The sequence below is a fragment of the Brienomyrus brachyistius genome, chromosome 16, assembly GCF_023856365.1.
Source record: "Brienomyrus brachyistius isolate T26 chromosome 16, BBRACH_0.4, whole genome shotgun sequence".
Lineage (NCBI taxonomy): Eukaryota > Metazoa > Chordata > Actinopteri > Osteoglossiformes > Mormyridae > Brienomyrus > Brienomyrus brachyistius.
This window is the reverse complement of record NC_064548.1, coordinates 4,097,263-4,113,132: the sequence shown is the minus strand read 5'-3', so window position 1 is coordinate 4,113,132 and position 15,870 is coordinate 4,097,263. Positions and strand designations below refer to the sequence as shown.

The following is a 15,870-nucleotide window of genomic DNA, read 5'->3' as shown; positions in this document are numbered from 1 at the left end:
TTGCCAACTGCTCCAAGCCATTAAGTTTGTTCTATTATATTAGTCTATTATGCTCAATCCTATTAAGGTTTGCATGGAGTTTTAAGATTAAGACATTGATACACAAGCACAAGTGTCATGTGAGAGCGCTGAACCACATTTTTTTTTACCTCTAATAACACACAAATCATAAGGTCAATTTTGAAGATTTATTCTTATATTGTCTCTTTTACATAGAGGTTATATACAAATTAGTACAAGTCTATCAGAAGGATCTGGAGTAAGTTAAGAGAAAATACAACAAAATAATATTTCTTTAAATGAAAACATATAAATGTAAATCTTATAACGTTAATGGAAAACTCTCTTCCAGTCTTTCCAAATATTCTTGTTTCAAGATTTTTTCTTAAATTTAAATTAAAAAAAAGATCTCGTTCGAAAGTAAATGGAAAAAAAATAACATCCTTATAATTACACCCCACATCTTTTACATTCTCATTTTAAGATGAATAATCACATGGAAAAGCTAACTGTATGATATTTATATTGCAGTGTATTATGTAATACAGCAGATTATTAAAACAGGAAAATAAAATGCACATATTCTAGGCATCCTAGCGTCATAGTGGTACAGAATTGTGTGGTCCTACAAAAAACTGAACATATTTTTTAAAGTTTAAGGTACATTTATTCCAATCTACAAATGAAACAACCTCTCTCTCATTAAACTGTGTGCATATTTATCCTAAAATCTACATTTGACCTGGATTTCATTTTCTATCAGTTCTCTGGTCTAAAAGACCAGCCTAAATGTAGGGCTAATCACATACAGAGCTGCCTACACAATCTAGAGCCCCATAACTTTATGTAAAAAGGATTCAGATTCACCAGATATCTCTGGAGAATGCTGATATTGCTGGGAAACGTAGGACAAAGCTGTGCTACAGTTATTCAAGGGATAATCAGGGTGAGCACATTAATTGGAAACACAAACACCGCAAAAAGGAAAGATCGAAATGAATAAAAACTTTCACTGCACTAGGGAGGTGGTGAGTGCTGAGAGGCCTGCCTGCTGGCCACAGGGAGGCCTACTGCTCACAGATCTCCGTCTCCACCACAAAGTTGTTCTCAAAGTGAAAGATCTTGCGGCAGGCAAGGGCTTCCCGTTTCTGCATACCTGCAAAGGGAAGCAACAAAATGACCTGCTACAACATGACTACTCTAGAGGTGGAAGGTGACATCTGTAGCGTGCCACTAAAAAATAAAAAAAAAAATATTCTAACAGACCACTGGGCATACCCTGAACAGAGGCCACATTTACTTCACACTTGGTGGATGATCATTTGCATATTCTTTCACAGGCTTTTGCATATCTGCCACACAAGTACTCATGGCTACTGTTTTATGTATACAAGTGGCATGCAGCACAAGAGTGCAATTTAGAGGAAGTAGCATGTGAAAAACCGACTAACCAATAATGGAGTCCCTGCGCTCGAGTCTGTAGGTCTCTTTGCCACGGCAGAGACCGTAGATGAAGTACCCCAGCTGATCCACATTGTCCAATCGCTCAGTCACTATCATCTGCTCATGGATCAGATATGACTGGGGCAGGTATGTCCCTGCCTGAGAGGAACACAGGAAGCACATATGGTTACCACGCCCGCACACACCCCCACACATGCACCAGTTCAGACATGCAGTAAGAAAGCTGCTTCCTATTAGAGTAGAATAATAATATCTCTTGGTATTTTTCATGTTTGTCATAAATAAACGGGGAAAACCTGACAGAAGAAAAAAAAACCTTACATATTTATTTAAACGATAAGATGTGTACCTTGATTTTTACCAGCAGATCCACAAAGTTTCTGGGCGGCAGCACAATGGAGGTGTTGAGGGGGATGACATAGCACTTGTTCAGACTGAGATCCAGATATGCGGTCAGGTTCTACAAGGGGCAGGGAGGTGGCACTCGTGACTGACTGAACTCTGGGCATGGCTGTTCTGATACCAATGCCATTTAATGAAGAACACAGAGGCTTTGCACAGTGGTGATACCAGTAACTCACCCATGGCATGAACGTGAAACAAAGCAAAAAGGGAACGAGGACAGGCCTAATTATAAACCCCCTGCGGTCGGGAGAAAAGCCGAGTGCTTACCCTTCTGAAGTCGTGGACAATGTCAGCGGGGTCACTGTCGGTGAACTCAGGCACGGGAACATTGATGAACTCGACCTCGTCATCCTCCAGCACGCGGATGCTCTCCTGGATCCAGCGCTGAGGGGGCATAGGCTCCTCGTCCTCGATCATGAAGTCCTTCTCAACGTAACCTACCCCACACACGAAGACCTGTGGCTCCTGCAGGGCAGACAAAGCGTGTTACCACACACCCCTATCCCTTCCTGATGTGTTCACATCCCCGAGAAAAACCCCAAAGAAGCCACTGGGACAGCTGACCAGACTGCTTTCTGTGCCACATGCCTGCATCAGGTACTGTCTGTACAGGTAGGCCCCTCCCACGACGACACCGGCCAGCATGAGGGCCAGGCCCAAGCACAGGCACCAGCACCAGGCTTTGGACTGCTGTCGGACCCGCACGCCATTCTCCAGATCCTAGACACAAACGAAGGAACACAAAGAGCGGACCAGTCAGCCCAGCTGCAACCTGAAATAAACAGGAATGACACAAACACAAGTGCAACGATCAGACTATATAAGCCAGTCCCACTCAATACCTGATCCAATCTGGTCGTATAAACACATGGAATTCTTGTGAATAGAGGGACTGGACCTGTGACTGAGTGGAGCATGTCACAGCTGGGCTCAGCACTACATTAGGGCTGCCCGGGCAGCAGGCCGGGCCTGGGGCAGCGTGACACCGCCTGCGCTAATGTTCCCTGGCAGCTCTCCTGCTACCATCACCCCACCATGGCTTGTTTACTGCTCCTTAAAAATGGCGGCTTTGTCCGGGGCAGCCGAGGGGCCCCAAAGCCACCCACCAGCCAAACATCTGCAACGAGGATGAGTAGACGGTGAGCAGGCACAAACAGGGGGGCAGGGGTGTAGAACAAACCCAGTCCACCCTAACATCAGCAATTCAGGCAGGGGGAACAGATTCCAAAATATCCAACCTTTTCCCCTGAACAGCACAACACAACCATTTCAAGAAACAAGCAGAGAAGGGGGGGGGGCATTCTGCTGAGCCCATCTTTAGCTATTTATTACAAACTCGGGAGCCCAGTGCACTTTGAAAGTCCAACACTTTTTTAATGACCGTGTTTCAGGGAGCAGCCCACCTCCATGAGGGCTTGGAAAGCATCTGGCTCCCAATTCTAAGCAGTAAAACTGCATTTACTTATGTCCCTTGAGAAGGGTGTGGACCTTATTCAGCCTCACCTTTTAAATGGGCTGGCACACATTACCCTGGAGATGTGTGTCACCTGAGCTCAGCTTTCAGAACCCCTGGAGGTCAGCCACAACTCGATCATAGTGACACAGTGTGCTGGATGAGTTAGCTTGCGTTTTAAAAACTGGAGGAGGAATTATATGCAACTTCCTGTCTGTGCTCCAAATCTAAAAAGCAACACTATAGGATACTTTCCAAATCTGTATATTTTTAAACAACCACACAAAAAGCAAAACTGTAGGAGGGAAAAATGGCATTCAGGAGAAGTGGGATAAAGTATGCAAAGCAAGGAGAGTTACAGAAAGAAAGGCATGCAAACATGTTTATGTTTCTTCTGTGAACGCTGCACAGACAGAGTAAAAGACCAGTGATCACTTCTGCATTTAGCTTTTTACATTACCAAGTTTAAACATCCTCTTTCAACTTGACTTTCGGAAAGAGAAAAAGTAGGAACTTATTACAGCACTTAAGAAGAAAATTTTGGCCAAGCGCCCCTTTATATTCTAAAGCAATACCCATCCAGCCTAGAAAGAACAAGCGACTGAAGGAAAGTTAACAGCCAACGAAATGGGTTTAAAAAAAAAAAACTTTATCAGGATACCCGATTAGCTTGGAGACTAACTATTGGAGGAATACTCAAATACGCTTTTCAGGCAACGAGGCTCATCCAGACCTAGGTGCCCTTGCCGGCCTTGTCATCTGATTCGAGGCTACAAGGGGCTTCACCTTGATTCAGCTCACAGGCTTCCTGCCGGACAGAACCGCTGAGGCTGCTGTACAGAGAGCGTGAGGTGAGAGAAACTTAGAAAGTGAGCAAGAGAGAGAAAATATAGGGAGAGAGAAATATGTTTTGACAAACCCTCATTTTACTATGGAAGGGTAAGATGGAGCAAGACAGTGAAAGACAGAGGAGGGCTTCCTGGAGTCAGGGAACAAAAACAGCATTGCATTTTCAATGCCTGAGAGCGCAGCAGAGCGAGAAAGCACAGATTGCTGGGAAATGACCAGCAACCAGCATTATGGGTGGGAATAGGTAGCAACCTCATTATTAGATATTGCATCAATATTTGTTTGCCAAATCAATATGCAGTGGGATTTTTAAAGAGACATTGCGATTTTTTCAATATTTTTTTACTGCAAAGAAGTTATTCTTGCTTTAAAAAGTTTGTTGTATTTAACTTGATGCTGTTTGAACATATATTTGAAGTAAATATTGTATCATACACTGAAGAGCCTTCATTGGGCTGCACTAAAACTTTAAAACTTACAGCAGTTTCAGCTTATTAGCAATTTAGGGATCAGAAGTAAAGATGTGACATGCACACCAAAATGACCACCTTTACAGTATACAGTATGCCACTGAGAAGAAGCAGGGTATGTAAATCAAATCCAAACTGAAAATTTGGAAATGTGAACTGAAAAACATCTTTCAGAATTTTTTAGAAAAAGCTAAAATAATGTGAAGAAATGCATGCAAATGTAGGTGTATTACCACATCATTTAACTCTAACATGGCAAACTTCGCAGAGAGCTGTACTCATGACTAGCTATCCATTTACTTCAGTTAGCCTGAGCTTCTGAGACTGTGCTTGAATTATTATGAGACAGTGCTGGAAATCTCAGTACACACTTACTTATTCATGCTTACTTATTCATACTTATTTACTTATTATTTTCTGCACCATGCCAGCCTCGCACACGTCAGAGCCTTAAAAAAAAAAAAATTGCCCTATGTGCAACTGGGTAAACACTACAAGTAATAAATAAGCATAGCATAATTACAGTAACTTACATTTAAATTAATATTTTTAAATTATTTTTAACTCTTAGTGCCATCTAAAAATTTCCAAACCAAAGAATTGCGATTTGGAACTAAATCCAACTCCCCCTTGGAGTTGGATGCAGTCGGTAACATCTTCACTTGACTTTGCACCTCAGCCGTATGGACCTGCTTCAAGTGTCTATTCATCCCCATGGCCATTTGTTTCATGTCCGCTTGACATAGTTGTTTCGCGGTTTTATCTGCGCCTTTCCGAATGTTGCTCACACACACACAAAGGATCCGCATTTGCAACATTCATCTGTTACATATATGTACCAAACCAAAATACCCGTACCGAAAATTTCAGTATGAATACGTGTACTGCTACACTCCTACTAATGGGTATGAGTGTATGGGGGAAAGGGGGGGGGGGGGGGGCTATATCATTAAGTTGGTTTTGGATCTTTGTGGCTGTACTGTTATCTGACGACTGAAGACAAACGAGGCTTTGTACTTCATAGCCCGGGCTGTCATAGTCATCAGACTTCTAGAGTGCCCCAGAAAGAGGGAGACCAGAGACCCACTCCTATGCCATCATAAACATATAGACATTGTGTTCCTCTTCACAATCCCAACATTCCCATCAACTACTGCAGGTATTCATTCCTTCATTATGTACAACATAGCTGGCTCACACAGACAGCTAGACAGACAGACAGACAGACACACACACTCCTGCCTTGATGCACTTGCCAAATGGCGTCTTTCTACTCTGTATCACCACCCAGGTCTGCAAGCTCACACATGCTTCCCTGGGCTGGCCAAAGCCTCCCAAGGCGTGGTTTATGCCTAAACACAAATACATATTTTTGTGAATACATAAATTTTTTTTGTACTCTTTTCCGCTAGGCACTGAAAACGACTGTACAACCTGCGAGAGAGAAAATGTGATGTAGGTATGCAGTTAAAATATGATGCAGTATGTTGCTGAACGAGTCTCCACAGCCCCAGAAAGGCGAAGTCAGTGAAACACACCTTTTATTGCTCCGGAGGCCCCTGAAGTAAATGATACCAGAGAGCAGCAGCTAAGCAGCCGCTGGCCCAGGCGACACATCACTGCCGCCAACAGGCCACGGGGCAACGATTAGCAAGAATATAACAATCCAGATAAAACTATTGTGCTGCCGTTGGTTTCACAATGATGCTCCCGTTTTGCCTGGTGTTATAAACCCAGAGCACCCCATTCAGCTCCATTTTATTTGCTTCAAAGTTGAATTATATTTATAGTTCAGGGAAGACCAATGTTAAAAAGATTTAAAAGGTCAACATATCCATCATACATCCAAAGTCAACGAGTGATCGTGTTAAATAGTGATTTCAGTATAGACCAAAATAATCTTGATTTTGATGTCTGCAATAACTCAGCAGCTCCATCCTGAAACAGACATTTGTGAAATGTACTTGGCAGAGGCAACACTCAGATTCACACTTTATAGAACAGAATACAATGCCTTCATTGTCACTGTACACAGTAGGTGCAACTAAATAAACGTTACTTGATGTGCAGAATAAATTTTGTTTTAAAAGTACATCTCAAAATAAGCATTAAAAGATCCCGTGATGAATGAGTAAACAAGCAATAAAACAACCAATGATACCTACTTTATCCAAATATATTAAAGAACACGGGTTCTTATTAATATACAATATAGTTTATACATAAATCATCACGTGGTACGACTCATCACAAACACACACAAGTAAAATGAAAGTAAAGCTAATCATAATAGAATCAGTGATTTGTGAAACATGTTCTGCAAGAATGGCATTATCCAAACCCGTGTTTCACATTTTTTATCAATAGGAAAAAAATTGTAATATATTAACATTTAGTTTCTGGTAGCTCATAACTTTCTTTAGGTAACACAAACAGACTAAAACCTTCTGCATTCTGCACACATTCAATAAAGTAAAAGTATCCCACATCAGTTAGGACCTGACAAAACTATAGGCACTTGATTCTTAATTATTTTACACTTATGCCCACTGCTACACTATTTATGAATTTTAAGAAAAAAAAACACATTATAACAATAGGGAGAGGCGTCAAATAAAAGTTATACTAATGATGGTTAAGTTTAATAATTTGTAGTGTTTTTTCTTAGCAGAAGCTAACACTACAGAAGCTACAACTGCACAGCTAAACAGTGCCTTGAATATCCAAACCTTTACGCACCAAATTCCCCATTTAAAGTAAAACTTTAGTCCTTAACACATTTTCAAAGTGATATCCATCCCACTGCAAAAATAATTAAAGGAAAAGCAAAATATATAGCAAAATATATAGCAAAATATATTAGAAGAGCCTGATTTTATCTAGACGTACTTCATTCTCATCAGTGGGCTAACATTATTACAGTACTACAGATATACTTTGTAATGACAACGGGCTCTTGATTCATTTCAGAAACAGAATCTGACTTTTGACAATTTACTTGTTTAGTCATACCAACACGTGACCAAAGCGCTAAGAGAGTCTAACAATGCAATTTCAGAACCCTGGTTTTGGGGAAAGTTCACAGCCGTACAATGTAACCTACTTAGTTGTAAAATACATATATAAAAAAATGAGTGCCGTCGAGACAATTCAGTCTCCTAATCCAATTAATAACTGCACTGATTACGAGGTCGGCCGGAGCAGAGAGCAGCACAGATGCATACAGAGCCTTCATGCTCAGTTGTTCAGATTAAAAGCTGCCATTTTATCGGCCGGGCCAGAGTGTGATTCAAAGCGAAAGCGAAGCGTCCCGTCTCGGATGTTGTTCTCACACGAGAAAGAATTGCCAGCAACAAACCACAACATGAATCCCACGCATACCACGATCAGTCTGTCTCCTCCTAGAAAAAAACTCCCTTCTGCACTGATATGTTACAAGAAGAACTGTAACAGTGTCCTTTTACAGGGTATTTCTGAGTCACATACCTTGATCAATATCTTTACCAAAATAACATGATAGTAGGAACTATCTGCGTGAAAACGTCCTCTCGTTTTCTTCTCATAGCTTTGTAGGTTAGCGGTGTAACGTGACCCAAGTGCTTTAATCGATTCAGTTTGTTTAACTAGCCTGATCTCCGCTTTGCTTCCCCAAATGTGCGTTTAAACATACGCTAGTTTTGGCAATTCGATCTAATTCGATCAAAATGGAGGCGCACCTCAAGCAGTGGTTAATTATTTGAAGCTCTCCAAGATGTTATTGCACAGCCAAAAGCAATAAAATCAAACAAAAAAAGTTTGATTAAAAACATCGATCCTACTGCCACAGGATAACGCGTTAAGACGACAAACTGGAGCAAAGGCAGTTTTATCTGTTGCGTCGTCTTGTACTTTACCTAGAACCAGAAGTAAATGTTTTAAAATCGCGACGATAATCGATTTCCTTCATTGGTGGGGTATTATTTTGGAGTGAACCCTAATCATGCCGCAAATCTTCACATGTTACAGGCAGTGCCATGTTTCCTTCCGGCGGCCGTCACAGGTGCCGGACAGACCCCGGCGCCACAGAGACAGACACAGGGAGCACAGCACAGTATGCCCTTGTCACATACATGCGCGTTATATTACATAACCACTGCCTGCGACACCTAATTCACCTATTACTGCGACAGACTACACAAGGTAGTACCCAAAAGTACATTACGCGACAAAAACAAAAACAAACAAAAAAACTTAGTGCAGCTTGTCAAGACTGCACTGCAGACGGCGATAACGCAAAATGCACGTCTGATGAAAAACTTGGAAGCGTCGCGCTATAAATAAAAGTAAAAAAAGGCAGAGCCTCCTAAACAAGGTTAGACGGTACTCGGTACGCGGACGGTCAGCCATTTTTAAACGGATCCCTATCGGATATCAAGCTGCAGGTTCAACGTCCACGAAGAGCCAAACCAAACATACACGTTCACACACGCTACACCCCAATATTTGCGTATTTTATTAACTGTCTGCATCCTATACACACTATTCCAACTTCTTTTAAAAACTTTAGGTCCAACGAGGTTTTAAAAGAGCTCGTTTTACTTTGCTAATACATGTATTTACAGTTTATTACATAGCTTGCTACTTATAAAACAAAAGTACGCATCTAGAAATAGACTAAAGCTAATATAGTTCAATTCCAAGTTGTTATTAAAACCAGTAAACAACCTTTACGAAATCAGGTCAACTCACCGTCTCGTCGGGAATTAAGGCTTCATTCTTGTCCTCCTCTTTTTTCGGATCTTTTTGACCCAAGGCTGAGTTGAAAGAAACCTTAACCATTGTTATTTCGTTTTATTCGTACGAGGTCGTACTTCTGCGTCGAAAGTAGACAAGAAGCACGGCGCTTTTCTGGAAACCGCTTTTGGTTTTTCTTGTTCTACAGCTTCTCCTCCCCACTGACAACATCTATCAGTGACGCAGATACGCACCCAGTGCGAGCACAGCTACCTTTCATCTAGCTGCAGAACTATACAGCGCAGTGGCGCGGCTCTTGCCGCAAGTGGGCGCGCTTTTTCAAATGAAACTTTACTGGATTATGAATAATAATCAATTGCGCTACTAAAATTAATAATCAGGGACGAGATGGATGTTCACCAAGCCTTAATTCACCTGATTTCTGCTAGACACGTCTAAATGCAAACTTTTGTTGTAGAAATTTCAGCCAGAGACTTGGTTCGATCGTATTAAGAAAATGTTTTATTTATTTATTTATAACTACGGTAATTCAGCAATGCATGCAATCTCCCCTTTATCGCTTGGGCAGGGCATACATACACGTCAACAAATGTTAAGGCAATGAACACAGATGAACAATTTCTCAGGGTCTTCAGGAGAAGCCAGATTACTACATAAATCAGAGATACTATTATGTAAAACTTTGTAGAACATTCTGTCTCGAGTTGTTGCTCATTTTAAAACAGCTAAATGCAACTGTCCATATAGGTACAAACATAAAACACTCGCAATTAATGTTATACACATCAGTCCCTTAGGACAGCGATGCTTAGAGAGGCTTCAAGGATGGTCATCTTCTGTCACCAGGGGCACCATCATAATGTCATCTGCTTCTCGTCCTGGTCAATGTCCTCACTGGAGGCAGGTCTTGCACCCTGTCCCTCTCAATGTCTACTGGTTCTGTAACCTTCTGGCAATAGCTGGTGTAGATCCAGTTGGATCTTTTGGTGACTTTGCTGTGCCGGTGTCGAGGAGGATCTGATTTGAGTCTTTCCACCAAGCGAGTTCCATTTAGTCTGTTGTGGGTCTTTGACCACCACCCAGTCACCTGGCTGCAAGCTGTGCAAGGGTCTCTCCAATCGTACTGGAAAGGCTGTTTTTACCTATGGGTGGGTGTCTTTCACCATTGAGGTTAGTTTGGTCTCATCCATGTCGAGAGATCAAGATGAGGTGCAGCAGGACCAGTGGGAGAGCTGTCATCTTGTTCATGCCCATTTCAGCATTGCACTTTCACTAATTTGTTCTTAATGGTGCCATTTACTCTCCCCATTGTGCCACTGCTCTGATAGGAACATCGACGTCTCAGATCTGCACATAGTTTTTCACCCAGTACACTTATTACAACATTTACAAAATAGTTTCCATTGTCTGAAGAGAATTTTTGTGGAATGCCCCATCGGGGTTATCAGTTTCTAAATCAGACCCTTAGTTATAGATAAGAATTGTGGCATGACAACAGCAGTAGGCCTCAACCCACCTGGAAGTGAAGCTCAGCAATAGCAGGCACAGCTAACCAAGAAGTTGGTTTCGATAACCACTAATCCGCTAACTCTAAAATTTAATTTGAACTGATAAACCACTAAAAATTTGTGGAAGTTAATGATAACTACTAACTTTTATTATATGACTTTAGCTTTGGTTTGGTATTTTGCTCTGAAACCCTTAAAATATAACTAGACAGCTACAATTTTAAGATGTTCAACACTGAAGTCCCCTCTGTCGGATGAGAGTGAACACCAGGGGATACCTAGGTCTTTAGGACCCAACTGGATCACTGGATTCTGTAGAGCAAGGGGTGTGCAGTTTTTTTTCCAGAAAGGACCACAGTGTATGCAGGTTTTAGCGGCTAATCTTTAATTAGATGGCTAATTAGAGGACTGATTGGCTGAAGAGTCCTCACACCTGGGTTTCAACAGCTGACTTAAAGGTTATCCCTAAAACCTGCACACACACCGGCCCTTTGCGGATAAGATTGGCCACCCCTGCTGTAAAGTATCTGGAATAAATCTGCATTGAAATTTTCTTTCTATGATATTCCATTTATGAGATAAGCATTTTTGTCAGAGGAGCCCTATTTCGCAGCTGGCTCATGCTGACATTTGCCCTCAGTGAAGCCGCTTGGGGACTAGAAACATGGCGCTGTTTGCCCTGAACTAGGAAGGGGAGACTCAGCTCCTTATTGGTCTATAGCTCTGTCAATCAGAACCCTGAAATACCACCAGGGCACATTTTCATTTTACAGGGTGGTTTGGGAAAACTCATTTATTCATGAGAGAAGTGCTACCTGATTTGCCAGTGAATGCTGTAGACAGAATGCCAAATAACCATGCTGATCGCTAATTACCTAGAAAACCATGGTACCAGAATTCATAAATCAAAATACTATTAGCCTATGACAAGTAAAACATATTGTACTGTGATTGAGTTGAAATACTTAAAAAATACAGTCATACTTTGGATGAGCATCTTACAGCAGATGGATTCCTTTTTTTATAATGACATCTCCAGACTTTAATTCATGAAATAAGTTGGACTTGCACCAAATTTAATGTAGACTAAGCTCCCATTGCAAGCAATGACTTAAGAAAATTAATTTAAGGCAGAGGTAAGTCAGGTAAATGTGGTTCATCAGAAGCCAGGTAGGATAGAAAACCTACTGGATAGTAGCCCTCCAGGACCGGAGTTGGAGACCCCTGATTTAAGGACTTCTTTGAGTTGATAAAATGTCAGAAGTTGTTTATGAATGGTTGCATAAAGGTATTAAAGACTTATCTGTTCGGATTCTGTAAGGAATGTTAGGCATCATGTAAGGAATGTCAGGTAGCACATGTTGATGGGAGCATGTTCATCGGCCAATCAGGTCGCACTTCTCCTCTGAATATAAATGAATTTTCCCAAGCCACCCTATGAAATGAAAATTCTCCAACTGGGGTCCGTATCACAAAGCAGAACTTCTTGCTTAGATGGATAACTTGGGGGCGGCATGGTGGTGCAGTGCTTAGCACTGTTGCCTCACACCTCTGGGACCCGGGTTCAAGTCTCCACCTAGGTCACATGTGTGCGGAGTTTGCATGTTCTCCTCATGTCGTCGTGGGGTTTCCTTCGGGTACTCTGGTTTCCCCCCACAGTCCAAAAACATGCTGAGGCTAATTGGACTTGCTAAATTGCCCGTAGGAATGCATATGAGAGTGAATGGTGTGTGAGTGTGCCCTGCGATGGGCTGGCCCCTCATCCTGGGTTGTTCCCTGCCTCGTGCCCATTGCTTCTGGGATAGGCTCCGGACCCCCCGCGACCCTGTAGGATAAGCGGTTTGGAAAATGGATGGATGGATGGATAACTTGTCTGATTTAAGGTAGTCTGGGCTAAATGTAAATGAACAAAGATAAAGTCACTTTAAACCACCGTTAACAACCGTTATTTAAATCCGACACGTTATCCCACTGAGCAAGAAATCCAGCTTTGTGATACATGCTCCTGTTCTCTGCTTAGTTCAGGGTACCCCAGTTTAAATGGCCTTTATCTTGGTTCACTTACATTTAGCCCAGACTACATTAAATCTAATAAGTTATCGACCAATCACGGCCTGTGTTTACATGTAGTCAGCCAATAACATACCAGATAGACTACTGCAGACAGTCTCACAGCAGACAGGAACAAATATATATGATTTTCGGGTTTACAAACGTTTTTGACCATCACACTTTATTCACTTTACCTGCAAAAAATGTTAGTGGATTTACAGGTAGCAGAACTAAATTTAACAGAAGTTACCTGGAAATGCTAATCTGAAACAAAAAAGTTAGGTTTGCTGATTAGCAGTTAGCAGAACCCTGCCCACCCCTAGAGACCAGTGACGATTAAACAATACTTGTAACCCCTGCATGATGTTAATTCAATAAAAGTCCATCATCTAATGACAAAAATACCCTCTGGCACCGGGGATTTTCTCTGTGGAACATCCAAGCCTTTAGCTACAATGTTCTGTGAACACACCATGCATCTCTTACAGTACCACATGAGTGCTTATTCTGAGTGCGAACCAAAATCTTCAACATTTAGATATTGCCTGCATGATCCATATGCTCTTATACAATTCCAGGGTTCGCCACTCTGGCAAAATGGTTTGTCCATCACTGGACTTCCACCCACAATCCTGCGCCAAGCCACAGCCATTTAGTTTCCATCAGTTTTACTTCTCCTCTGGATCAGTTTGCTGCTGCCACAGAAGGACATCATTGATGGAGAGAGGTGAAGGACCATTATCCATCTGCAGGGGGCAGGTTGAGTTGAGGGAGACTGGAGGAAGAGGATTGCTTCTTCTGATACAGCGTCAGCCTGGGCGTTTCCTTGTGATCCTTCATCCAATTGCGCGTAGCTGGAGAGGGAGGCAGCTATCAGTTTTCCAGCAGTGAGCAAACCGATCAGTATTTACATAGAGCTCCGTGATCATGGTGTTCCCAAAATGTGTTTTAGGTAATTCTATGCTCAGGTTAGAATCAACAGCTCGTTGATCGTTTCCATTCCCATTACAGCATCTTATACAGATGGGCTTCCGTCAGCCAGGCAGAGAGCATCCATGTACAGACAGAATCAGATCACAGTCTTTCAGTGGGATTTCTTTCAAATCAGCTCTAGGTTTCATCGCCATCTTGATCACTCCACAACACTAATGAGGCTCCCCAATCCTCTTCAGTAGGGAACCATGTAGCTGTATCTAGAGCAGAACACTTATATAGAAAAACATCCCCCGTAGTCATTCATACATTCTGGTCGTGAATTATCCATCCATCCATCCATCCATTTTCCAAACCGCTTATCCTACTGGGTCGCGGGGGTCCGGAGCCTATCCCAGAAGCAATGGGCACGAGGCAGGGAACAACCCAGGATGGGGGGCCAGCCCATCGCAGGGCACACTCACACACCATTCACTCACGCATGCACACCTATGGGCAATTTAGCAAGTCCAATTAGCCTCAGCATGTTTTTGGACTGTGTGGGGAAACCGGAGTACCTGGAGGAAACCCCACGACGACATGGGGAGAACATGCAAACTCCGCACACATGTGACCCAGGCGGAGACTCAAACCCGGGCCCCAAAGGTGTGAGGCAACAGTGCTAACCACTGCACCACCATGCCGCCCCCTGGTTGTGAATTAATCAAGCTATATTTAAATGAGAAGTCCTACCCTATGTAAACATATACTGCAATAGGGTCATGCATTGCTACCAAGTCCACTCATGCCAAGGCAGCTTCATTTGCTGCTGAAACTGTTTTCAGACAAGTTGGATACACTGCTGCTACTGACGTTAAGTATTACTGATAATAAGCTATAGGCCTATACTTATCCCCATGCTTCTGTGCCAGTACTGTACAGTACATAAATCCATTTTTCTCTCCCACAAAAAGCACAAAAGGCAAATTATAACTTGGAATGCCCAGTGAGGGAAGTCCCAAAAGTGCACATTTCAAGTCTTTGAAAACCTTGTCAGAGTCCTCAGTCTAGTCATCCGTCACATTTAGCCCCTTCTCTTGAAGGGGTTGAGCACTTGTTGCCATATCTACGGGGTCTACAATTACCCACAGTTCCCATAAATGATAGCAATTGCTGTTTTTTGAAGTTTCGGAGTTTCAATTTGTTTTGGATTTCTGCTGCTTCCCTCTGGAGTTAAAATGTGTCCTAAAGAGGTACTTCCTGTTTTAGCTATTATAATTTTCCTTTTGTGGCCTTGTGGGTATTATTAGCTAAATAGATCAATAAATCTTCAGTATCTTGGAGACAGGCTTCCTTCAGGGCAAAGCTCCCCCCTATTTAGAATGAGAAACTCCAGATCCTTTAGCAGCTCTTGAGAATAAACAGAGCGAAACCCAGTTTACCCCTGGAGCATGCCCACCCAGGTCCATAGCTTACCCTGAAACGTAAACACAAACCAATGCCGCAAATCAGGATGAATAGCTATGCAGAAAAGTACACCCATTTTGGAAGGTCATTGTCAGGAACTCATTTTGGGGCAGGAGAGACAGAAGAGAAGATTGTAGTAGAGTTAGGGAGCTAGTCTGCATTGGGACTGGGGTCCTGCGGGACCCAACGGAAATCTCGCGGGATCGGGCGGTTTTATGGTTGCTGCAGGCGGGAGCGGGCGGCTAAAAATAGACAGCGGGTCCCAAGACTTTTGGCAAGATGGAGAATGTAAATGATGTCATTTATTTTGTCTTATATATTCATGTTTGTTCTGAGCCATTGTATTAAATTGTGATGTTCAGCTAGTTTAAATGTATTTTTTTGAAATAGGGATCAGGGTTCTCTTCTGTTTTTAAGCTGCTCTTGTTTGTTTATAATAATGTGATATTTAAACATTTGTTGTATAGATTTGGTTATTGTTTTTTTAAATAACTGTGCAGATATTTGCACATCTGATTAGTTTTTGGGCTCAGTTTACATTTATTTGCGGTTCAAA

General features: G+C 42.2%; 1 protein-coding gene across 2 annotated transcripts; it reads right to left on the bottom strand.

Moving 5' to 3' along the window:
- Positions 1-174: 174 nt before the first annotated feature.
- Positions 175-9,622, bottom strand: itm2bb (integral membrane protein 2Bb). 2 transcript variants are annotated; one of them, XM_048978171.1, is made up of 6 exons: positions 9,370-9,622; positions 2,434-2,589; positions 2,137-2,334; positions 1,814-1,924; positions 1,452-1,602; positions 175-1,156 (listed from the first exon to the last, which is right to left on the bottom strand). In XM_048978171.1, the coding sequence occupies exons 1-6, from the start codon at positions 9,457-9,459 to the stop codon at positions 1,068-1,070; spliced, it is 795 nt and encodes a 264-aa protein (XP_048834128.1). In that variant the 5' UTR covers positions 9,460-9,622; the 3' UTR covers positions 175-1,067. The 2 variants fall into 2 exon arrangements, with proteins under 2 accessions (XP_048834128.1, XP_048834129.1); XM_048978172.1 differs by having other exon boundaries at positions 2,458-2,589; positions 9,370-9,619.
- Between the last annotated feature and the right edge of the window lie 6,248 nt (positions 9,623-15,870).

What these genes read in the sequence shown, in the direction of transcription:
- itm2bb (XM_048978171.1), bottom strand. Translation starts at nt 9,459, where the DNA reads ATGGTTAAGGTTTCTTTCAACTCAGCCTTGGGTCAAAAAGATCCGAAA. An exon ending in GTGGCACAGAAAGCAGTCTG is followed by an intron (nt 2,335 to 2,433) that starts GTCAGCTGTCCC and finishes TCTGCCCTGCAG; the next exon opens with GAGCCACAGGTCTTCGTGTG. An exon ending in GCGCAGGGACTCCATTATTG is followed by an intron (nt 1,157 to 1,451) that starts GTTAGTCGGTTT and finishes TTCCCTTTGCAG; the next exon opens with GTATGCAGAAACGGGAAGCC.